The sequence below is a fragment of the Hylobates moloch genome, unplaced genomic scaffold (genome assembly GCF_009828535.3).
Source record: "Hylobates moloch isolate HMO894 unplaced genomic scaffold, HMol_V3 SCAFFOLD_19, whole genome shotgun sequence".
In the NCBI taxonomy this organism is placed as follows: domain Eukaryota; kingdom Metazoa; phylum Chordata; class Mammalia; order Primates; family Hylobatidae; genus Hylobates; species Hylobates moloch.
The window spans coordinates 56,795,867-56,820,651 of NW_026652294.1; the positions used below are offsets into that span (position 1 = coordinate 56,795,867).

The 24,785-nt window shown below is 43.8% G+C and overlaps 1 protein-coding gene across 2 annotated transcripts in view; it reads right to left on the minus strand.

Moving 5' to 3' along the window:
• The window catches only part of MTAP (methylthioadenosine phosphorylase), a 151,461-nt gene extending 127,273 nt beyond the window's left edge, over positions 1-24,188 (minus strand). Inside the window, exons 1-4 of one of the 2 annotated variants that reach the window (XM_058431603.1) lie at positions 23,978-24,188; positions 11,185-11,271; positions 9,942-10,000; positions 8,520-8,687 (exon numbers count right to left, since the gene is read on the minus strand). In XM_058431603.1, coding sequence (XP_058287586.1) covers positions 8,520-8,687; positions 9,942-10,000; positions 11,185-11,271; positions 23,978-24,010 — 347 coding nt within the window. In that variant the 5' untranslated portion in view covers positions 24,011-24,188. The remainder of the gene's footprint in view (positions 1-8,519; positions 8,688-9,941; positions 10,001-11,184; positions 11,272-23,977) is intronic. The other variant, XM_032138032.2, reaches the window with a different exon arrangement.
• Positions 24,189-24,785: the final 597 nt, after the last annotated feature.

Sequence of the window (24,785 nt, forward strand, 5' to 3'; positions counted from 1 at the left end):
AAAGGAAACGCAAAAAGAAGGTGGAATCTTCCAGACTAGAAAAGCTTATGTGTGTAATGAGTGGACCCTTATTTGAATAAATCAACTATTAAAAAAAAAGTTCATGAGACAATAGAGAGAACTTCCTAGATATCTAATACTAAGGAAATATTAATTTATGCTTTAAAAAAAAAAGAAAATGTTCTCTTGAAGCTAGGAATTAGGAACTTAAAGAGTCTCTGATTATTATTCTTTTGCGTATATGTTTAAAAATTCCCATAATGTAAAGAGACAGCCTATAGATAGGAAAAAAAATGTTTACAAACCATACCTCCGATAAGGGGTTAATACCCAAAATACGTAAGGAAACTAAGTGAAAGAAAGTTCCAAAAACACAACCTGATTAAAAAAATAGGCAAAGGACTTGAATAGACATTCCTCAAAAGAAGACACATAAATGGACAACAGCTGTATGAAAAATGCTCAACATCACTAATCATCAGGAAAATGCAAATAAAAACCACAGTAAGATATCACCTCACACCTGAATGGCTTTTTTGCTGTCACCCAGGCTGGAGTGCAGTGGTGCATTCATGAATCATTCTAGCCTTGACCCCCCAGGCTCAAGCAATTCTCCCACCTCAGTCTCCTAAGTGTCTGGGACAACGGGTGTATACCAACACACCTGGCTAATTTTTGTTTTATTTTTTATAGAGACAAGGTTCTACTATGTTGCCCAAGCTGGTCTCAAACTTCTGGGCTCAAGCAATCCTCTTGCTTCAACCTCTCGAAGTGCTAGGATTACAGGCGTGAACCACTGCACCAGGCCACAATGGCCATTATCAAAATGACAAAACAAAGTAAGTGTTGATGAGGATGTGACAAAAACAGAACCCTTGTATACTGCTGATAGGAATATAAATTAATACAGCCATTACTAAAATTCCCCAAAAAACTGAAAATATCAACTACCACATGATACAACAATCCCATCTCAGAATGTATAAGGAAATGAAATTTTATGTCAAGAAAAACATCAGCACTTCCATGGTCCTTGCAACATTATTCACAATAGCCAAGATATGGAAGCAACATAAACGTCCATCAACAGACGAACAGATAAAGAAAATGTGGGAGAGGTGGTTCCAAGGTGGCCTAAAAGGAACAGCTCCAGTCTACAGCTCTCAGCATGAGCAACGCAGAAGACAGGTGATTTCTGCATTTCCAACTGTGGTACCTGGTTCATCTCACTGGGGCTTGTCAGAAAGTGGGTGCAGCCCATCGAGTGTGAGCCAAAGCAGGGCGAGGCATTGCCTCACCTGGGAAGCGTAAGGGGTCAGGGAATTCCCTTTCCTAGCAAACGGAAGGGGTGACAGACAGCACCTGGAAAATCGGGTCACTCCCACCCTAATACTGAGCTTTTCCAATGGTCTTAGCAAATGGCACACCAGGAGATTATATCCCGTGCCTGGCTCAGAGGGTCCCAAGCCCACAGAGCCTCGCTTATTGCTAGCACAGCAGTCTGAGATCGAACTGCAAGGTGGCAGTGAGGTTGGGGGATGGGCACCCGCCATTGCTGAGGCTTGAGCAGGTAAACAAAGCAGCCGGGAAGCTCGAACTGGGTGGAGCCCACCACAGCTCAAGGAGGCCTGCCTGCCTCTGTAGACTCCACCTCTGGGGGCAGGGCACAGCAGAACAAAAGGCAGCAGAACCCTCTGCAGACTTAAATGTCCCCGTCTGACAGCTTTGAAGAGAGTAGTGGTTCTCCCAGCACAGTTTAGAGATCTAAGAACGGACAGACTGCCTCCTCAGGTGGGTCCCTGACCCCCAAGTAGCCTAACTGTGAGGCATCCCCCAGTAGGGGCAGACTGACACCTCACACAGCCGGGTACCCCTCTGAGACGAAGCTTCCAGAGGAACGATCAGGCAGCAACATTTGCTGTTCAGCATCATTCACCGTTCTGCAGCCTCCGCTGCTGATACCCAGGCAAACAGGGTCTGGAGTGGACCTCCAGCAAACTCCAACAGACCTGCAGCTAAGGGTCCTGACTGTTAGAAGGAAAACTAACAAACAGAAAGGACATCCACACCAAAACCCCATCTCTACGTCACCATCATCAAAGACCAAAGGTAGATAAAACCACAAAGATGGGGAAAAAATAGAGCAGAAAAGCTGAAAATTCTAAAAATCAGAGCACCTCTCCCCCTCCAAAGGAACACAGCTCCTTGCCAGCAATGGAACACAGCTGGATGGAGAATGACTTTGACGAGTCAAGAGAAGAAGGCTTCAGATGATCAAACTTCTCTGAGCTAAAGTAGGAAGTTTGAACCCAATGCAAAGAAGCTAAAAACCTTGAAAAAAGATTAGACAAATGGCTAACTAGAATAACCAGTGTAGAGAAGTCCTTAAATGACCTGATGGAGCTGAAAACCATGGCATGAGAACTACATGACGAATGCACAAGCCTCAGTAGCCAATTCCATCAACTGTAAGAAAGGGTATCAGTGATTGAAGATCAAATGAATGAAATGAAGGGAGAAGTTTAGAGAAAAAAGAGTGAAAAGAAATGAACAAAGCCTCCAAGAAATATGTGACTATGTGAAAAGACCAAATCTACATCTGATTGGTGTACCAGAAAGTGACAGGGAGAATGGAACCAAGTTGGAAAACACTCTGCAGGATATTATCCAGGAGAACTTCCCCAATCTAGCAAGGTAGGCCAACATTCAATTTCAGGAAATACAGAGAACGCCACAAAGATACTCCTCGAGAAGAGCAACTCTAAGACACATAATTGTCAGATTCACCAAAGTTGAAATGAAGGAAAAAATGTTACGGACACCCAGAGAGAAAGGTCGGGTTACCCACAAAGGGAAGCCCATCAGACTAACAGCGGATGTCTCGGCAGAAACTCTACAAGCCAGAAGAGAGTGGGGGCCAATATTGAACATTCTTAAAGAAAAGAATTTTCAACCCAGAATTTCCTATCCAGCCAAACTAAGCTTCATAAGTGAAGGAGAAATAAAATATTTTACAGACAAGCAAATGCTGAGAGATTTTGTCACCACCAGGCCTGCCCTAAAAGAGCTCCTGAAGGAAGCACTAAACATGGAAAGGAACAACTGGTACCAGCCACTGCAAAAACATGAAAATGTAAAGACCATCGATGCTAGGAAGAAACTGCATCAACTAACGAGCAAAATAACCAGCTAACATCATAGTGACAGGATCAAATTCACGCATAACAATATTAACCTTAAATGTAAATGGGCTAAATGCTCCAATTAAAAGACACAGACTGGCAAATTGGATAAAGAGTCAAGACCCATCAGTGTGCTGTATTCAGGAGACCCAACTCATGTGCAGAGACACACAGACTCAAAATAAAGGGATGGAGGAAGATCTTCCAAGCAAATGGAAAACAAAAAAAAGGCAGGGGTTGCAATCCTAGTCACTGATAAAACAGACTTTAAACCAACAAAGATCAAAAGAGATAAAGAAGGCCATAACATAATGGTAAAGGGATCAATTCAACAAGAAGAGCTAACTATCTTAGGCTGGGCGCGATGGCTCACTCCTGTAATCCCAGCACTTTGGGAGGCCGAGGCGGGTGGATCACAAGGTCAGCAGATCGAGACCATCTTGGCTAACATGGTGAAACCCCATCTTTACTAAAAATACAAAAAATTAGCCGGGCATGGTGGTGGGCACCTGTAATCACAGCTACTCAGGAGGCTGAGGCAGGAGAATGGCGTGAACCCGGGAGGTGGAGCTTGCAGTGAGCCAAGATCGCGCCACTGCACTCCAGCCTGGGCGACAGAGCAAGACTCCGTCTCAAAAAAAAAAATAAAATTAAATTAAAAAGAGCTAACTATCTTAAATATATATGCACCCAAGGAGCCCAGATTCATAAAGCAAGTCCTTAGAGATCTACAAAGAGACTTACATTCCCACACAATAATAATGGGAGACTTACAGTCCCACACAATAATAATGGGAGACTTTAACACCCCACTGTCAACAATAGACAGATCAACGAAACAGAAAGTTAACAAGGATATCCAGGAATTGAACTCAGCTCTGCACCAAGTGGACCTAATAGACATCTACAGAACTCTCCACCCCAAATCAACAGAATATACTTTCTTCTCAGCACCACATCACACTTATTCCAAAACTGACCACATAGTTGGAACTAAAGCACTCCTCAGCAAATGTAAAAGAACAGAAATTATAACAAACTGTCTCTCAGACCACAGTGCAATCAAACTAGAACTCAGGATTAAGAAACTCACTCAAAACCGCTCAACTACATGGAAACTGAACACCCTGCTCCTGAATGACTACTGGGTACATAACGAAATGAAGGCAGAAATAAAGATGTTCCTTGAAACCAACACGAACAAAGACACAACATACCAGAATCTCTGGGACACATTTAAAGCAGTGTGTAGAGGGAAATTTATAGCACTAAATGCCCACATGAGAAAGCATGAAAGATCTAAAATTGACACCCTAATGTCACAATTAAAAGAACTAGAGAAGCAAGAGCAAACACATTCAAAAGCTAGCAGAAGGCAAAAAATAACTAAGATCAGAGAAGAACTGAAGGAGATGGAGACACAAAAAATCCTTCAAAAAAATCAATGAATCCAGGAGTTGGTTTTTTGAAAGGATCAACAAAATTGATAGACCACTAGCAAGACTAATAAAGAAGAAAAGAGAGAAGAATCCAATAGATGCAATAAAAAATGATAAAGGGGATATCACCATCGATCCCACAGAAATACAAACTACCATCAGAGAATACTATAAACACTTCTATGCAAATAAACTAGAAAATCTAGAAGAAATGGATAAATTCCTGGACACATACACCCTCCGAAGACTAAACCAGGAAGAACTTGAATCCCTGAATAGACCAATAACAGTCTCTGAAGTTGAGGCAATAATTAATAGCCTACCAACCAAAAAATGTCCAGGACCAGACGGATTCACAGCCGAATTCTACCAGAGGTACAAGGAGGAGCTGGTACCATTCCTTCTGAAACTATTCCAATCAATAAAAAAAGAGGGAATCCTCCCTAACTCATTTTATGAGACCAACATCATCCTGATACCAAAGCCTGGCAGAGACACAACAAAAAAAGAGAATTTTAGACCAATATCCCTGATGAACATCGATGCAAAAATCCTCAATAAAATACTGGCAAACTGAATCCAGCAGCACATCAAAAAGCTTATCCACCATGATCAAGTGGGCTTCATCCCTGGGATGCAAGGCTGGTTCAACATACACAAATCAATAAACGTAATCTAGCATATAAACAGAACCAAAGACAAAAACCACATGATTATCTCAATAGATGCAGAAAAGGCCTTTGACAAAATTAAATAACGCTTCATGCTAAAAACTCTCAATAAATTAGGTATTGATGGGACGTATCTCAAGATAGTAAGAGCTATCTATGACAAACCCACAGCCAATATCATACTGAATGGGCAAAAACTGGAAGCATTCCCTTTGAAAACTGGCACAAGACAGGGATGCCCTCTCTCACCACTCCTATTCAACATAGTGCTGGAAGTTCTGGCCAGGGCAATCAGGCAGGAGAAGGAAATAAAGGGTATTCAATTAGGAAAAGAGGAAGTCAAATTGTCCCTGTTTGCAGATGACATGATTGTATATTTAGAAAACCCCATCGTCTCAGCCCAAAATCTCCTTAAGATGAAAAGCAACTTCAGCAAAGTCTCAGGATATAAAATCAATGTGCAAAAATCACCAGGATTCTTATACACCAATAACAGACAAACAGAGAGCCAAATCATGAGTGAACTCCCATTCACGAATGCTTCAAAGAGAAGAAAATACCTAGGAATCCAACTTACAAGGGATGTGAAGGACCTCTTCAAGGAGAACTACAAACTACTGCTCAACGAAGTAAAAGAGGATACAAACAAATGGAAGAACATTCCATGCTCATGGATAGGAAGAATCAATATCATGAAAATGGCCATACTGCCCAAGGTAATTTATAGATTCAATGCCATCCCCATCAAGCTACCAATGACTTTCTTCACAGAATTGGAAAAAACTACTTTAAAGTTCATATGGAACCAAAAAAGAGCCCACATTGCCAAGACAATCCTAAGCCAAAAGAACAAAGCTGGAGGCATCACGCTACCTGACTTTAAACTATACTACAAGGCTACAGTAACCAAAACAGCATGGTACTGGTACCAAAACAGATATAGACCAATGGAACAGAACAGAGCCCTCAGAAATAATACCACACATCTACAAGCATCTGATCTTTGACAAACCTGACAAAAACAAGCAACGTGGAAAGGATTCCCTATTTAATAAATGGTGCTGGGAAAACTGGCTAGCCATGTGTAAAAAGCTGAAACTGGATCCCTTCCTTACACCTTATACAAAAATTAATTCAAGATGGATTAAAGACTTAAATGGTAGACCTGAAACCATAAAAACCCTAGAAGAAAACCTAGGCAATACCATTCAGGACATAGGCATGGGCAAAGACTTCATGTCTAAAACAGCAAAAGCAATGGCAACAAAAGCCAAAATTGACAAATGGGATCTAATTAAACTAAAGAGCTTCTGCACAGCAAAAGAAACTACCATCAGAGTGAACAGGCAACCTACAGAATGGGAGAAAATTTTTGCAATCTACTCATCTGGCAAAGGGCTAATATCCAGAATCTACAAAGAACTTAAACAAATTTACAAGAAAAAAACAACCCCATCAGCAAGTGGGTGAAGGATATGAACAGACACTTCTCAAAAGAAGACATTTATGCAGCCAACAGACACATGAAAAAATGCTCATCATCACTGGCCGTCAGAGAAATGCAAATCAAAATCACAATGAGATACCATCTCACAACAGTCAGAATGGTGATCATTAAAAAGTCAGGAAACAACAGGTGCTGGAGGGGATGTGGAGAAATAGGAACACTTTTACACTGTTGGTGGGACTGTGAACTAGTTCAACTATTGTGGAAGACAGTGTGGCCATTTCTCAAGGTTCTAGAACTAGAAATCCCATTTGACCCAGCCATCCCATTACTGGGTATATACCCAAAGGATTATAAATCATGCTGCTATAAAGACACATGCACACGTATGTTTATTGCGGCACTATTCACAATAGCAAAGACTTGGAACCAACTCAAATGTCCATCAATGATAGAGTGGATTAAGAAAATGTGGCACATATACACCATGGAATACTATGCAGCCATAAAATATGATGAGTTAATGTCCTTTGTAGGGACATGGATGAAGCTGGAAACCATCATTCTCAGCAAACTATCCCAAGAACAAAAAACCAAACACCGCATGTTCTCACTCATAGGTGGGAATTGAACAAAGAGAACACTAGGACACAGGAAGGGGAACATCACACACCAGGGCCTCTTGTGGGGTGGGGGGAGTGGGGAGGGAAAGCATCAGGAGATATACCCAATGTAAATGACGAGGTAACAGGTGCAGCACACCAACATGGCACATGTACACATAAGTAATAAACCTGCACATGGTGCACATGTACCCTAGAACTTAAAATTATAATAATTAAAAAAAAAAAAAGAAAATGTGGTATATATACACAACGGAATACTATTTCGCCTTAAAAGAGAATGCAAGTCTGTCAATTGCCACAACATGGGTGAACCTGGAGGATGTTATGTTAAGTGAAATAAACCAGCCACAGAAAGACAAATACTGCATGATCTCACCTATATGTGGAATCTAACTAAGTCAAACTCATAGAAGTAAAGAGTAGAAAGGTTACCAGGGGCTGGGGTTTGGGGAAATGTTGATCAAAGCACAAAATTTCAGTTAGACAGGAGGAATAAGTTTTTGAGATTATACTGCATCGTGATTATAGCTAATGACAACGTATTATGTATTTCAAAATTGTTAAAGTAAAAATAAAATGTTCTCACCACCAAAGATGATATGTGGGGTAATATGTTAATTAGCTTTGCTAATGATTGTACAATGCATACATATATCAAAATATAATGTTATACCTCATATATACATTTATCATTCGTCAATTAAAATTAAAAAACAAAAACTCACAATGAAAAGCTTAACGCAGGCTGGGTGCAGTGGCTCACACCTGTAATCCCAGCACTTTGCACTTTGGGAGCCTGAGGCGGGTGATCTCCTGATTCAAGACTAGCCTGATCAATATGGTGAAACTCCATCTCTACTAAAAATACAAAAATTAGCTAGGCATTGTGGCATGTGCCTGTAGTCTCGGCTACTCGGGAGGCTAAGACAGAAGAATTGCTTGAACCTGGGAGGCGGAGGTTTCAGTGAGCTGAGTTCATGCCACTGCACTCTAGCCTGGGCGACAGAGTGAGGCTCCGTCTCAAAAAAAAAAAAAAAAAGCAAGCAAGTCTGTGGCCCTGCCCTCCCAGTTTCCCTGCCGGTTCCCACACATCGTCCATTTGAGCTGAAAATGACCAGCTACAATAGCCTAAAGCACTTTGTATGACTGCTTACCTGTCAATGAACTGATCAATGATGACAATATCGCCGGGCTGAATCTCCTCCCTCAAGGAGCCACAAGCTGTGGTCACTATGACATGTGTACAGCCCTCTTCCTTCAAAGCCCAGATGTTCGCCTGGTAGTTGACCTTTGAAGGCATGATGGTGTGCTGCCTTCCATGCCTAAGGAAGGAGAGAAGAAATTGTTAACCCGTGATGAGTACACCACTGTTTTCTCCTAGAGTCTAGAAAAAATTAAAGTGATTCTCTAGCAATGACCACAGACTAACACAGGCGGTCTTCCTAGAACCCACTCCAGTGACCAACTAAAACTAAAATTTAGGTTCACTGGATTCTGAGAAGCCACTTCTGTTTCAAAAATGTAGAGTGGCAGACAGACCCTAGTGCGGTCCCCACTGTCATGCTCTGTATAAAGTGTCAGTGAACCTGGGACTTGCATCCAGCCAATAGAAAAATAGTAAATGTGCTATAAGTCACTCCCATGACTAGGCTCTACCTTGCAAGCATGCACGAGAGATTCTCCTGCCGGCCTCCTGCATGCTTGCAAGGTACAGCCTAACCACAGAGGTGACTTCTAGCACCTTTGCCATATCCTAATAGCATTCTTGCTATTCAAGCTGCAGTCAAGTGAACGGCCTGTGGAGCAGGCTACACGGCAGTGAACCACTTCTAGGAGCCAAAGGCCTCCGCCCTGTAACTTCTAGGGAGTGAATTCTCCTGCAACCACATGAGCTTGAACAAGGACCTCAAGCTCCAGATGGGGACTCAGTCCTTGAATATGCCTTGTGGGGCCTTGTGCAACCCCAAGCAGAGGACTGGCTAAGCTGTGCCAGACTTCTGACCAACAGGAACGGGGAGATGATGTGTGCTCTTTTAAGCTGCTAAATTTGTGGTAATTTGTTACACAACAGTAGAGAACTCATACATATATCTTGACTAACTTCTAACAATAGGATAAAAATGACTTGGCCTTCTCTGTAATATGGAGCAGCACTAGCCTCCTTAAGGAAACAACAGCACAGACACAAGTAGCCCACTTCAGAAGCCCTAAGCCCACTTCCCACAGACATATAACTACTACTAGCAAGAGGTCATTAATGATGCACTGTTTATCTTTATAAGAAGGGGGAAAAAAATGAACAAAACATTTCTTCTTGCAGTTAGGACTAAAACCAGAGCTTTGATTTTAGTCATCTGATCTACTTTCCCAATCTAAGGGGCAAGAGCATGAGACCTTTTATCTCCTAAGTCAATATAACTTAACCAAAAATGAAACATTGTAAATAAAGGTTACTAAGATGTTCTAATTCTGCCAACATACAAAAGCTCATACCTGTATCTTTACTCTTTCCAGAATTTAAGTTAAATTTAAATTATCCTTTAGTAGTAACATCCAAAAAGCTTAAAATACCATACCTTGCAAGGAGGACGCAATCAACATTTTTTATCTTCCCCAAAATTAAGGCATCAGATGGCTGCATGCAATGACAAAATGATATTTAACTCAGTGATTTAAAAACAGGTATGTAAATTAAAATTGTTCAACCACAACAGGACTCATGGAATCTGAAGAGTCTGAGGATACAACTTAGAGAAGAGGCAAGATCTGATTATTAATATAATCATTTAATCAATTACTTATTGATCCCTCTGCAGGCATAGATTCACAGGACTCAAGGTTACCATGGGCACCTGTGTAGGTACCATTTAGTCAGATCTATTTGTAACGAATACCCCAGGGAACTCTGATGGTAGACTGGTCAAATTTAGATGTGTCAAGGTTATTGGGCAGGTTCGAGAACAGGTGTGAAGGTGAAAGGCAGAAAGGATAAGAAGCCACTGTCATGACACTAAGAATTCAGCACTGGAAATGTCTGCTTGTGTTAACCAGGTCTAAGATGATCATGGAAATGACTTGAGGTAACAAAGGCTGGAAAGACCCTTAGAACCGAGGGGTTTAAGAAAATGAACCAGGATGACTGCAGGACTGGGAGCACACAAGGTCAACCTAAGAATTTAGCTGCAAAGGAGGGTTTGGTTGGGACAGCCAGAGAGAGAGATCTTACAGAAGGACCAGAGGACGTAGCCATATGGAATTAGGAGAATGCAGATACCCTCACCCTGGCCTAGGCTGAGTGACATGGGCTTGGAGAACAAGCAACCTCTCCTATAAAAGGAGGAGCGTTTTATTTCTAGCTCAGTTACACATTCAACTAATATCAGGTAGGTTCTCATTCCCCAAAACAATTCTTTCCATTCAAATGCCACTTCGTAACAAAATTCATCCTATTAGTCATCAGCCTGTCCCCTAATTAGTGTGGTGTGACCTCTTGGCCCCAAATTAGATTTGAATGTAGATTTGAAAAGTACAGTCTGAAATGAGTCTAAGGTCTGAAATGAGTATTTGATTTCCAGCAACAGAATGAGAAGTGATTTACATACTCAGCCATTTTCTCAAAACATCAAAGTCTGAGGTACCCATCAGATACCTTCTCAGCTGATGGAACCCAACAGTAGAACTTCTGGCCCTCTCTGCTGGGAGCAGACAGCCCTGGGCTGCCAAAACAAAAGCCATTCTTTTTTTTTTTTTTTAATTCAAAAATCAGGCCAGCAAGGTGAAATGAAAAAACCAACATGTCTCCACAAGCTGGATATTAACCTTGCCAAATGGAGTATCCACATATTTTTCAGTTCTTCCTTCTAAAATTTCTGGATCATCCAGGCCTGTTCCACCAATTATTCCAATCTAAGAGAGAAAAAGACAGAGAAGATTATTGTATTTGGTAATTTTTATTAGAAATAAAATTCTAAGCAAATTCATTTATTCATATGCTCTTCTCCATTCCTGCCAAGCCCTAGTTATTTTTTTGAAATCTGAAAATTACTGAACATCAATCAACAAATATTTCAAAGCCTTCCATAAAAATCAACAAATATTTGAAGGCCTTCTATATTCTATAAATAACCAAAATGTAGGGTACCTTTTTGGACTACATCACATTTACTTCTGACTGTCTGAATTACAAGTCAGCATAGAGAGGTACTTTAACCAACTCAAGTTAGAAAATCAAACCTAAAAGTAGGCAAATATGGTAGTGGAAAGTACCTTCTGATCAATTTTGTTTCTCTGTCAAATGGACTATAAAGAATGTTCAGAAGACTGCTGGGATATAAAATATTAGGTATTCCATTTGGTATTGACTTCTCCTCACTGTTCTATTTGATAAAGAAATGAGAGATTATCTTTCCCACACCATTAGAATCACAGAGCTAGAAGAGAATGCAGACAGAGGAGACTGAAATAGTATGAAAAGTTACCCGCATATACATTTATGAAAACAATCATTCATATATGTATGCAAATTCATATTTATATATTGTAAATATACATATAGCATACTCATGTATATTACTCAGTAAATACATTTATGTAAATATAAATAAGCAATTCAAAAGGTAGTTATAAGTTTTTTTTAAGTTCATGCATTGTATTGCATTTTTCAGAGATTATCTTGAAAGTCCTTGTCTGAGTTAAAGAAACCTAGCACTACCCTCTGAGAGTTTATCTAATTTGATGATTAAGAAAGACAAACAAGAACAATTACAAAAATAAATAAATATTAACTAAACTGTTAAAACTAAAAATAAATAACAAATCATTAGGGAAATTTCCTTGGGCTAATACTTCCTAAAGGAGAGAGTAAACAGTGCCAGGCTAACTGTATTAGAAACCTAATCAATGCGAAGTGACCTGAGCATTGTTGTTTTTCAATGAAAAGCTTTAAATCTATTGTCACATGGGTAACTAAATAAAATAAAGTAGGCCTCAAGAAAAAAATTCCAGAGTTAAGAATTCAGTGAACATCTGAATTAAATAATTTTCAGGTCAGGTTACACAAGTTGAGTCCTATCAACACATAAAAAAATGGTTACCTTTCTGGCTCAAGTTTCCTGAAAAAAACAAAACACACACACAAAAAAGCAACCACAAAAAACAAACAAGAAAATAAGGACAATTAACAAGAAAATAAGGACAATTTAGTGAGGTTTTTACTGAAGAACTCTGCCTATTTCCCATGACATGGTTACATAATTTGTGACTGTCCACCACAATTTCCTTAAGTGGCAAAGCCAGGCTTTGATGTTGGCGCCATCTTGTGGAGGTATATTATTAAAACCACAGCAGGTTAACATACTTCATGTCAACGAACTTAACATTATTGTTAAAGGGTAACCAGTATTATAGCTTTCAAATCAACAGAAGTGTTCACTTAAGTCAATACATTTAAATAACGGTACTTCAATAGAAAATAACAATAATTCATACTGTTCTAGGAAATCCCAATCCTTCCTTAGCCTGGCTTCTCCATCTTATCCTTCATTCCATGAACCTCTGAAGCACCACAGGTCATAAGGAGGCTAAGAAATCATCCAGCCCACGTCCTCACATGGGACACAGATATGAACTGCTGACTCTGAAATTACTCTCAGCCAACTCCCTGGGGATTCAGCTACTAGCTTTTTAACTTATCACCACTTTGACCTGGCTGTTTCTGGGTGTTCCCTGAGCCACGGCATCTCAGATTCTGGATTCAACAGTGGATGCTCGCGATCAAATACATAAATCGAGTTGGGCTTTGTTTGGAGCCACCCTCTGAGTTTAGGTGAACTTGCCCAGCATTGTAGCAGTTGTTGAGAAATGCTAACCAGGTGTCCCGCTGAAATTCAGAGCCCCTGAGCTCACTCTCAGCAGCCCCAAGCTTCAGTCTGCACCACCTGGCTGCATAATGACTGCACTAGGTAGCTGGCAACTCAGCCCTCAGCAAGGAACATGTAGCAGCCCTGGACATGAAAGCAAGAGTGGCTACTGCTCTGGAATGATCTGCAGGCAAGCCCATCCAGTCACTTAACTAGGTCCAGTTGTTTACGGAAACCCACATTGTGCGAGGGATACAGGAACAAGCGTAGCAACCGAGTCCCGCCATCCCAGGAAACTGGACCTCTAAGATGGAGGCCAGCAGGGCTAAGATGTGGCCAATGTCGCCACCTGCTGGCTCCACAGCAAAGTACAACCGGGATGAAGTACCCAAGCACTGATGGCACAATTCTATCCACATTCCTTTGAGTCTCTAAGTTTGTGTCAACTCAGTACTGCCTTAGTAATAAAGTAACTGTGTCCGTGGACTTACATGTTAAAGGCACTGTGCTAAGTGCTTCAGTGGCCTTACCTTATTTCATCATCAGGACCATAAGATGGGCCCTATAGAATGTTACCCGTTTTACAAACGAAGAAAGAGAAGCACAAAAATTAAAAACCTCGTCCAAGAGCAAATCATAAGGAGCAAAGCTGGGATAGAAATCTAGGTCTTTCAGGCTTAACCACTATGATGTGCCCTCTCCCAATATCCCCTGGAGTCCTTCATAACATTACTCCTTATTAGAAAAGTTTTTTTGTCTCCATGTTATGAGGCAACCTGCTCAGAGAGGTCAAGTTCATGACGAAGGTCACAGAACAAGCACAGAAACAGTGACTCCAGGTATCTGAGTGAATCACCTCAGAGGGGAGGAAAACTCTTTCTCAATGACCTCATCCACCCTCAGGAAACAATGACAAGACCTTTCCAGGCCTCCTGGGCAGGAAGCGTCAGTCCTCAGTCCAGTTAATTCTACACTGTGTAGGAAATGTGTTCAAGACCTGAGATGGAATTTCTGCCCAGCCAGGACTTCTTTATTACACAAGACAGAGTTCTGAAATAGGGAGTCAATCAAGGTCCTTGACAGATTTTAAAAGCTAGTGGCTCATACCACACTTTTCCACTGACTGACCATCAAACCAAACTTCTCAAAACTAGACCTTCTGCATTGATTATAAATAAAGCTCTCTATGACATCTGCTTCAGAACCCTAAAGCTGCCCACACCTACCTATGGTGACTTGAACCACCTGGTGTCTGCAACCATGCGTGGGGTCACCATCTGTCTGCACTTCCCTGGTCAACTCAATGCTGAGTTGCAGAAGCTGGCCGTGAACATGGTCCTATTCCCCCACCTGCCCTTCATGTATGGCTTCCCCCTGCTGACCAGCCGGGACAACCAGCAGTACTGGGCCCTCATGGTGCGTGAGCCCACTTGGCAGTTGTTTGATGCCAAGAATATGATGGCTGCCTGCAACCTCTGCCATGGCTGCTACCTAATGGTAGCTGCCATGTTCAGGGGCCACATGTCCATGAAGGAGGTGGACAGGCAAATGCTTAATGCCCAAAACATGAACAGCAGCTACTTTGTTGGTTGGATCCCCCAAGATATAAAAACAGCTGTGTGTGACTTCCCACCCTGGGGGCTAAAGATGTCCGGCCACCTTCACTGGTAACAACACTGCTATCTAGGATCTGATCAAGTGCATCTCAGGGCAGTTCACAGGTGTATTTCGGTACAAAGCTTTCCTGTACTGGTACATGGGCGAGGGCACGGACGAGATGGAATTCACTGAGGCTGAGAGCAACATGAATGGCCTGGTGTCTGAGTACCAGCAGTAGCAGGAGGCCACGGCTGAGGAGGAAGAAGAGTTTGAGTGAGCCAAGGAGGAGGTAGGTGGCCTAGAGCCTTCTGTTACTGTGTAAAGGGTGGAAGTGGTGTGAACCCTTTATTCAGGCACAGTCTGTTCTATGACAGCTATGTCTTACTGTATGTGCACTTGCTGTTGTGTCTTGACATCACATGTTCTAAAGACACCCCAAAGAAAGCATTTTCATAGTGGAAAAAAAATTTTTTTTGTTCAAGAGCAAATCAATCCAAGGGTCTGACTTCTCTGAGACTGTGAAAGCATTTATCCAAATACCAGCTCACCTGGTCAGAACAGTTACTTCTAGCAATGTGGAAAGGGTGCATGCTAGCCCCTACTCTATTTCCGCTAGTACCTGGCTACAAGAGATTTTACCGACGCTTCTTTGTCCTAGAAACCATTCACCATCACTTTGAGGCCTGGGCGCACTGATGTAAGGAACCCAGCACTCTATAATGGCATTCTCCAAATACCATGACCCCAAGCGGTTGAGACTAGCTCATGTCAGGGAGATGGGCTGCCTCTGAGTGCCTCAATCTCATGATAAGGTAAGCGAGCCAGAGCTGGAGCTGGCACAGCCCGATCTGGGCATTGCAGTCCTTTCACTCTGGTTGCCATAACAATTTTGGCAAGCACAGCAGACAGAAGCACTCATTATTAGGCTGACATGGCTTTGAGGCCTGTCAAGGCCTTGCAAAATCCTGGAAGCCTAGCTGTATGGGAGGGAGCAACCAACTGTCTCAGGCTGTGAGGACTGTTAAAAACCTGCAATAGGGTCCACAGGGATAGCTGGGGGCTCCATCTCTGACAAGACACCCCCTCTGTAGGCCACCCTTGTAGGTAATGGTTATGGATGGAACTGTGTCTCCCCTAAGTTCATATGTTGAAGTTCCAACTCTCAGTACCTCAGAATGTGACTGTATTTGCAGTTTTTAAAGAGGTAATTCAGATCAAATGAGGTCACTGGGATGGGCCCTAATGCAGTATAGCTCATGTTATGGTTTGAATGTGGTCATCTTCAAAACTCATGTTAAGGCTTGGTCCCCAAATATAGTGATGCTGGGTGGTAGTACCTTTAAGGGGAGTTTGAGTCATGAGCCATGGTAATAATCCGCCCCCATTAAGGGATTAATGCAGTCCCAGGGGAGGGTGTTCTTGCTCTCATTGGGTTAGATTAGTTCCAGTGAGAGTGGGTTGTTATGAAGCAAAGTTTGTCTCTCTCTTTTTTGTTTCCTTTTCCTATCTCCCTGGTTTCTCTTTCATTTCTTTTAAATAAACCTCTTCTCTTTATAAATTACCCTGTCTCAGGTATTCCGTTACTGCAACAGAAAACAGACTAAGAAAACTGTTGTCCTTATAAGACTGGGATATAACCACACAGAGAAGGAAGACCCTGTGAAGACAAATGGAGAACATTGCCATCTACAAGCCAAGCAGACTGACCTTACAAGAAATCCACCTTGATCTCACCTTGATCTTGGACTTCTAACCTCCAGTGCTGTGAGGAGATAATGCTTCTGTTGCATAAGCTACCCAGTCTGTAGTGCTTTGTTATAGCAGTCCTAGCGAACTAATACAGTGACTCTATATTTTAGTCAGAGAAGCTTGGATGATGCAAGTGCTCAAAACATCCATGGTTTTTATTTGACCAAACGCCCCTTGCAAAGTACAGATACCAGTCTAAAGGGCAGACACCCTCTTAAACAGACACTTCACCTGCTGAAATGGCCAGATATTTTTAGAGGAGGATTTTCTCTAATGCATACTTTGTTAGAGCTCTCCTATGCTTGTGGAGCAACAGTGGGACCCACCCACCCTCCTGAGCCAGGTGCTGGATATCAGGACATTCCCTCTCTCCAGCTTTCAATACCAAAGCCCAGGCCCCAGGGATTGATTAGTTGGGCAAGGCGAAGTTTGTGTTTAAAGCTCTGCAGGTGGTTCTAAAGTGCCCTCAGAACTGAGCAACCTGCTCTAGGACCTAGACCATAAATTTCTTTCTTTTTTTTTTTTTGAGACGGAGTCTCACCCTGTCGCCCAGGCTGGAGTGCAGTGGTGCGATCTTGGCTCACTGCAAGCTCCGCCTCCTGGGTTCACACCATTCTCCTGCCTCAGTCTCCCAAGTAGCTGGGACTACAGGCGCCCGCCACCATGGCCGGCTAATTTTTTGTATTTTTAGTAGAGACGGGGTTTCACCGTGTTAGCCAGGATGGTCTAGATCTTCTGACCTCGTGATCCGCCCGCCTCAGCCTCCCAAAAGTGCTGGGATTACAGGCATGAGCCACCGCGCCCGGCCCCTAGACCATAAATTTTTAAAACGTGGGCTGAGTGTGGCAAGCTGAACAATGCCCCTGTCCCAAAGAGATCCTAGCTACATCCTAATTCCCAGAACCTGGGAATGTTACCTCAAATATGATTAAATCCAGGATCTTGAGATGGGGAGATTATCCTAGATTATCTGGGTGGGACCTAAATGAAATCACAAGGAGGCAAGAAGGTCAAATGAGGAAGAAAGTGATATAATGATAGAAGCAAAGGGAGAGAAAATGGGACATGATGTGGGGCCATGGGCCAAGAAGTGCTGGTGCCTCCAGAAGCTGAAAAAGGCAAGGAAACGGGTTTTCCCCATAAGCAACAGAAACTTATCTCCTCACAGTTCTGGAGGCTAGAAGTCCAACATTAAGGTGAGATTGGGATTGATTTCTTCTAAGGTCAGTCTCCTTGGCTTGTAGATGGCAGCGTTTTCCATGTGTCTTCACATGGTCTTCTCTCTGTATGTGTCTGTGTCCCAATCTCTTACAAGCACAACAGTTTTCTTAGTCTGTTTTCTGCTGCTATAACAGAATACCTGAGACAGGGTAATTTATAAAGAAAAGAGGCTTATTTAGCTCATGGTTCTACAGGTTCAGAAGACTGAAAACGGCAAGGAAATGGTTTTTCTAAGAGGAATCATCCTGATACACATGTTAATTTTAGCCCTGTAAGACTCATTTTGGATTTGTGGACTCCAGAACTGTAAGAGAATACGTTTGTGTGTGTGTGTGTTTGTGTGTGTGTGTGTGTGTGTGTGTGTGTGTGTGTGTGTGTGTGTGTTGTGTGTGTGTGTGTGTGTGTGTGTGTGTGTGTGTGTGTGTGTGTGTTTTGGAAACAGTCTCACTTTGTCACCCAGGCTGCTGGAGTGCAGTGGTGAAATCTCAGCTCACTGCAGCCTCAGCCTCCTGGGTTCAAGTGATCCTCCTGCCTCAGCCCCCAAGGAGCTGAACTACAAGCGTGCACCACCACGCCTGGCTAAGTTTTTTGTATTTTTTGCAGCGATGGGGTTTGACCATGCTTGCCCAGGATGGTCTTGAACGCCTGAGCTCAAGCAGTCTACCCACCTCAGCCTCCCAAAGTGGCCACCATGCCCGGCCTCATGTGTGTTGTCTTAAGCCACTCCATTTGTGAAAATTGTTAGAGCAGCAAACAGGAAACTATTACACTAAGGGAAGAACTTGTTAAAAATGTAGATGGCCACCCTTTCCAAAGCTCTCTAGGTTAGTGGCTGTCAAACTTCAGTGGATATCTGAATATTCTAAGGCTTGTCAAAACCTAGATTGCTGGGCCCCAGCCCCAGAGTTTCTGATTCACTGGGACTGGGGTGGGGCCTATGAACTTGCATTTCTAGCAAATGACCAGGTGATATGAATGCATGACACGCTTTGAGAACCACTGCTTTAGATGCTTTTGAGGCACGGGCTGGAATGCCATGACTGCAACCACAGATAAGGATCCAGAATCCACTGCATACAAACATTTTCCTTAACTGCTTCCTCAACTGTACCTATAGGGGTAAGATTTTTACTAATCCATACAATTATCAAGAGAATAAAGTGAAATAATGTATTACTATCAGTCACTGTTTCTGTATACCCTACCACTCCTGGCAAAAATAAAAAATCAAAATAAACTTCCTCAAAGCAACAAAAAAAGCCCTTATTTCCTCCTTTTACTCTGCTGAGCAGTACAAAACCTGGCTGCTCCCACCTCTCTTCAGCAGGTAGTCTTTTTTGGGATTTAGCCTTGGGGTCCTCAACTAAATGTCAAACAGCTCTCCTGGGGGGTGTCTGGAAACAGAGCTATTTCTGGCTGTCATGACTAGGGGGAGTGCTACTGGCATTTCCGCGGAGGGGGTTAAGGGTTGTACTCCATGTCCTGCAATGCCTGGGACAGTCCTACAAATGAAATAATTGTCCTGCCCAAAATGCCCTTGTGTCCCTAGGCAAAAAAAATGAAGGCTTGTTGGTCATTTGATTTTCAACTGGGGCCTGCGGGTTGTCCTCAGTTTCAGATAGCCACACAAGGACTTTCAGGCTGAAGGCCCTTGCAGGCCACACTCGAGACAGCAAAGCAGAGTGTAAAGGCCCATATTCCACAGTCTACAAACCATGACTTGTCCATCTCCCTTAATATCATTATGTTTATAGCTCACTACCAACCTACAATGGGACCATATCCCCTCCTTGTCACAGCAACCATGATTAACAAGTTGTTGTTATTATTATTATTTTGAGACAGGATCTTACTCTGTCGCCCAGGCTGGAGTGCAATGGCGCAGTCTCTGCTCACTGCAAACTCTACCTCCTAGGCTCAAGGGATTCGCCCACCTTGGCCTCCTGAGTACCTGGGATTACATGTGTGCAGCACTGTGCCTGGCTAATTTTTGTATTTTTTGTAGAGATGGGGTTTCACCATGTTGCCCAGGCTGGTCTTGAACTTCTGAGCTCAGGTAATCTGCCCAGCTGGGCCTCCCAAAGTGTTGGGATTACAAGCATGAGCCACTGCGCCTGGCCAAGTCTTATTTTTAATCTCCCAGAATGAAAGCTGGGGGGCTGCCCAGGGGAGCCATGGTACTCTGCAGGAGCCCTCCAGAATGCCCTCTATCTGGGTGCCAAAGACTGGTTTGGCCCTCTGTCAGGAATACCACCTGCCCTTGGCTGATGCTGGAGGACAATGTCTCCCTGAGGTCCTCTCAGACAATGGCAGTGTTAATCCCATAGCCTCTGGCTCCTGCTGCCTCTCTCCATGGCTAACCGCCCCCCCCCCCCCAGTAATATCCTCACTCCCTGCCTGGACCACCTCTCACGGCAGTGAACCACAAAAAAGACTGTTTGAATTACTCTCACTCCAGGTGGCTTCCTCCCTCCCTCAACCTGCCACCCACCCTGCTCCTACAGCAAAGAGGCCCCTCAGCATCCCAGCCTCTGGCCCCCTAACCAGCAGCATCTGGGAGGAAGGAATCCTATACTCACCCTCCTTGGCTCCAAGGAGTCACTCGTGGCCCCTTATCGCCCACTTTGAAATGATCCACCAGTATCATCATCTTTTTGGTTTTCCAGGTCAAAAGCAGAAATCATCCTGTTCTTCTTCCTGCACTCCCCACATCTTACCCATCTCTCTGTTCTACCTGCAAATTCTATCCCCAATCTGATTATTCCTCACACCTCCATGGCTCCCACCCTAGACTTCAGCCCCAGCACTTCTGGCCTGATCTCTTAGCTCTTCCCCTGCCCACAGGCTATTCTGACACAACAGCCAGGGTAATCATTTTAAAATGTAAATCAAATGCTACCTCCCACTCTTAACCCTTCAACAGTTTCCAAAACATTTAAAATCAAAATTCTTCATCGCGGTCTACGAGGATGGCCTTATGAGCTGCGTCCACCCAGTTCTCACTGGGCATCCATGATTTCCATTCCTACTACACTGAGCTCACTTCTGTGACATCTTGGTTTTCGCTCTCCTACCCCCATCTCTCTCCTCAGGTCTTCACTTGGATCTTTATCCTTATTTTCACTATCAGCTTAAGTCCATTCAGGCTGCTATAACAAAATATCTTAGGGCCGGGTGGCTTATAAACAGCAGAAATTTCTCATAGTCTGGAGGCTTAGCAAGTTCAAGGTCACAGCAGATTCAGTGTCTGAGGAAGGCCCACGTTTTGGCTCATAGATGGTGTCCTCTCACTTAGTAGAGGGAATAAGGCAGCTCTCTGGGGCCTCTTTAGTAAGGGCACTGATTCCATTCATGAGGGCTCCACCTTTATGACTCAATCACGCCCAAAGGCCCCATCTTCTAATACCATCACATTGGCGATTAGGTTTCAACATACAGATTCTGGAGGCAGACTATTGCACAGCTTAAAATCCACCTCCCTAGGAGTCTTTTCTGACACCCCTCACCCAATGGAATCTTATTGCTGTTTCACTTTCATGTCAGTTGGTTTCCCACCCTGACTAGAATATAAACTTGAAGAAAATAAAGGCCTCGCTTACTCAAAGCTGCATCCCCCGTGCCTAGCAGGTATTCAATAAGTATTTTTGAATAGGATTCCACCAGTAGATGGCTAGATTAGAAAGATATGCCAAATATTATACTGCCAATCCAAAACTCAGTGGAATCTTTCACTTGCATGAGTTAACTGCACCTCTCAAATTGAGAATGAATTTAAGATCCACCCCCTGTTCAAATCTCTATTTTAAGAAGAGAGGTACTTGGGATGACATTAAAGGAGTACCTAGAACTGGGCTGAGTGTGTTACATGTTACTGTATTTAAATCTAGCAACCTCTCAAAGGACCTGCCCGTGACACCAATGGGGTTCAGACACACATGTGCCTCCTATACCTATATCTGGGTGGTGTCCAGCGGGCACTGGAGGCAGCCTGCTTTCTGCATGCACTGTGCCTCCCTCTTCAAGATGGACATTCTATCAAGGGCTCATTTTAATTGTGCATTAAGTCACAAGAAAACAGGGCAGAGAGACCACCCTTCAGATTTCAGAAATGCCTCACATCCAGTTGGTGGAATGCCGGGCTCTAGGCCCAACTCTGTCGTTATCTAGGTCCAGCTGTGTAATTCTGGACACCTTAGCTGACCTTTCTGGGCCTCAACTTTACACCCGCAAAAGGGGTTTGTGTGGCTATACAGATGGTCTTGAAGGAACACTCCAGCCCCATTATTCTATAATTTGGGAATAGGACATGGTTTTTATTAACCTTTTTTGCTCTGGACACTGGCACCTCACATTTTCTATACAGAATGTTGCCTTAGAAGTCTGGGGAATACGGTGCTGGCATCATGGAATCTCTACAGCAAAGCTGTCATCTGTTCTAAACTAAAAGAGAAATCAGCAGGCAGTCCTAGCACCATATGTACCTCTTAATTTTATATCCAGAAGCTTGCCAAGACCAAAAATACACATTATTCAATATTTACATCAGGTCTCTGGGAATCACATTGCCCATTCTGCACTTAAATGCACTGCATTAATTTGAAGGGAAACCGTGTGGCAGGGAGAATGCTAACCAGATTAAAGTAAGACTGTTTTAAACACCATTTCTCTGTTTTTAATGGCACTTGAAGTGTATTCCTGCAAGGGTAAGGTGAAAAGTTGTGGCCTAATGATACCTAACACAATAACTTAATAATTGTTGGGGAAAAGATCATTCAAAATTAATCTCAGTTTCCCCACTTATAAGCATTACCACTGAATAAGCTTCTACCATGTGCAACATAGACAATACAATTCTAGCCCTCCTAGCAAATTCTGCAGTAAAATTCTCAGTTTATAGATGAGCACCTAAGAGAAGTCACATACTTCACACGAGTTTCATGAAAACCATTTCTGCCTTGTTTCCGTCAAACCATGAAGGCAGGGGAGAGGCCTTCTATAAATATTTGCTGGATGCAAGATTCTTTTCAAAACGACAAAATAAGTTTCATATGTAAGTCTGGATGCAACATCCTTCACCATTCCTCTCATTCTAAGTGGCTCACCCGCAAGGGCTTAATAAACTAATCTGGCTGATTACACACTGACCGCAGAGATTCGCCTTTTCCCGGGAAAACTGCAGTCGAGTGTAGGGAATCGAGATGCTTTAGAGAAGACCGCAGACCTTCCTATCCCATAGGCCAAAAATTTCTAAAAATCAAACAAGTTAACTGCGTTCTTAGCCAGTAATAAACTGCCTAGAAGAGGTGTTAAGTTTTATCATCGATTTTTCTTTATGTGCTGTAATTCTCTCTCGGAATACTAACCAGGAGAGAACTGTTTAAAACCCCAGGGAAGCCAGCTGCTACTCTCAGAACTAGTGCCCTCCTCAGCACAAAGCTTCCCACCGCACGATGATCCCTTGTATCAAGGCCTCTCAGGGCCTAGGGCACAAGGAAATTGAACTCTAACTTGCAAGGCTGCAAAACAAAGCAGTTTCAAGCCAGAGGCCTCCAAACCGTGCAGCCCTAAAAACGGACGCCTGTACTCCTTTTCGAAGAAAGTCTCAGAATCCCTACAGTATTATGCTGCTGGGGAAAACTTCAGCACGGAGAAGGCCTACGTTTGGAGGAAAAAGAAGCCGGAAGCATACAAAAGAGCAACTAAGCAGTTCTCCCACGTGGGCCACAGGCAGCAAGCAGAGTCAGAGAGCGGAAGCTGGAGTCCCGCAAGGCACCAGGAGACGGTCACAGAAGCTGCAGGCGCCCGGACACCTGCTGACTCCAGCCAGGTGTCTTTCTTAGGAGAAGAGTGGTTCTCAGGAGTGGTGGAGGCATGGGCGCAGCCTCTCCCATCCACGACCCCTCTCTCTAAAGGGGTGCCTACGCCCTACGGGGTGCGGGTGCAGATAAGCCAAAAGGTGGTGTGTGTTTATGTGTGTGTGTGTTGGCGGGCGGCAGGGGGATCATTTGCAAGCGTACCCTCTCCTCGCGCGGCAAGTGAGTCCCGAGTGCCGCGCCCCAGTCCCTCCCCGCGGCGGCAGGGGCGCACGGGCCGGGCGCATGGCCCCCGAAGGCGCGGTCCCCGGGGGCGGAGGCGAGAAGGCATCCGGCAGGGCGAACCGCTGCGGCTGGGAGGGCTCATCTCACCTTCACGGCGGTGGTGGTGGTGCCAGAGGCCATGTCTGCACGGGAAAGGAAGCTGCAGTGGGCGAGCGCTCGGGACTAAGGTAACCAAGCGAGCCACAGAGCGGCAGCTGTGCCAACCTCACTGCGCGGGAGTAAGCAGTGCGGAGACCCGGGGCGGGCCTTGACTCCTCCTCTTCCTCCCCGGGACAGCTGGATTGGCTGCTTGTGTGGGATCTCCCCCGCTACCCCTTCCCCAAATCTAAGTTCCCGCGTTCCGCCCCTTTCGCAGACCTTTCCGGTTCTCCAGGTTTTTGTCGGTTTTTTTCTTTCATCCCCAGTTATAACTAACGGATAATGATAATAATGGAGACCATTTATAGAGCTCTGTATTGTTCAAGACTGTGTGTTTTGCACATTAATTGGCTTACTTAACTTTCGCTAAAACCCTATAAGGAAGAGCAGCACTCCCTCCTTGGTCCAATATTAGTGGCGTCGGAGGCCTCAGCTGCAAAATCTGGCCCGGCGGCATTCCAGAAGTTCTCGCGGGAGGGAGAATCCTCACCAAGGCGAGAACTGGCCGGCCACTGAGATTCTCTCAGGCAGCTAACGCTGGGCGGCCGCCGCCGCGGGGGCATGGTTTGTCCTTCCTACGGCTGCGAACCCACCGCGGGTTTGCGTATTTCCCTTGATTCCTGGAGGACAGAGCTGGGATGGACTTGACCCAAGACTCAGGGATGACGAAACGGAAATAAACAGAGTAACGTACTACTGGATAATCTTTCTGATTTACGAACTATGATTTACTCATCTTCAATTTGAGGGGCGGCTT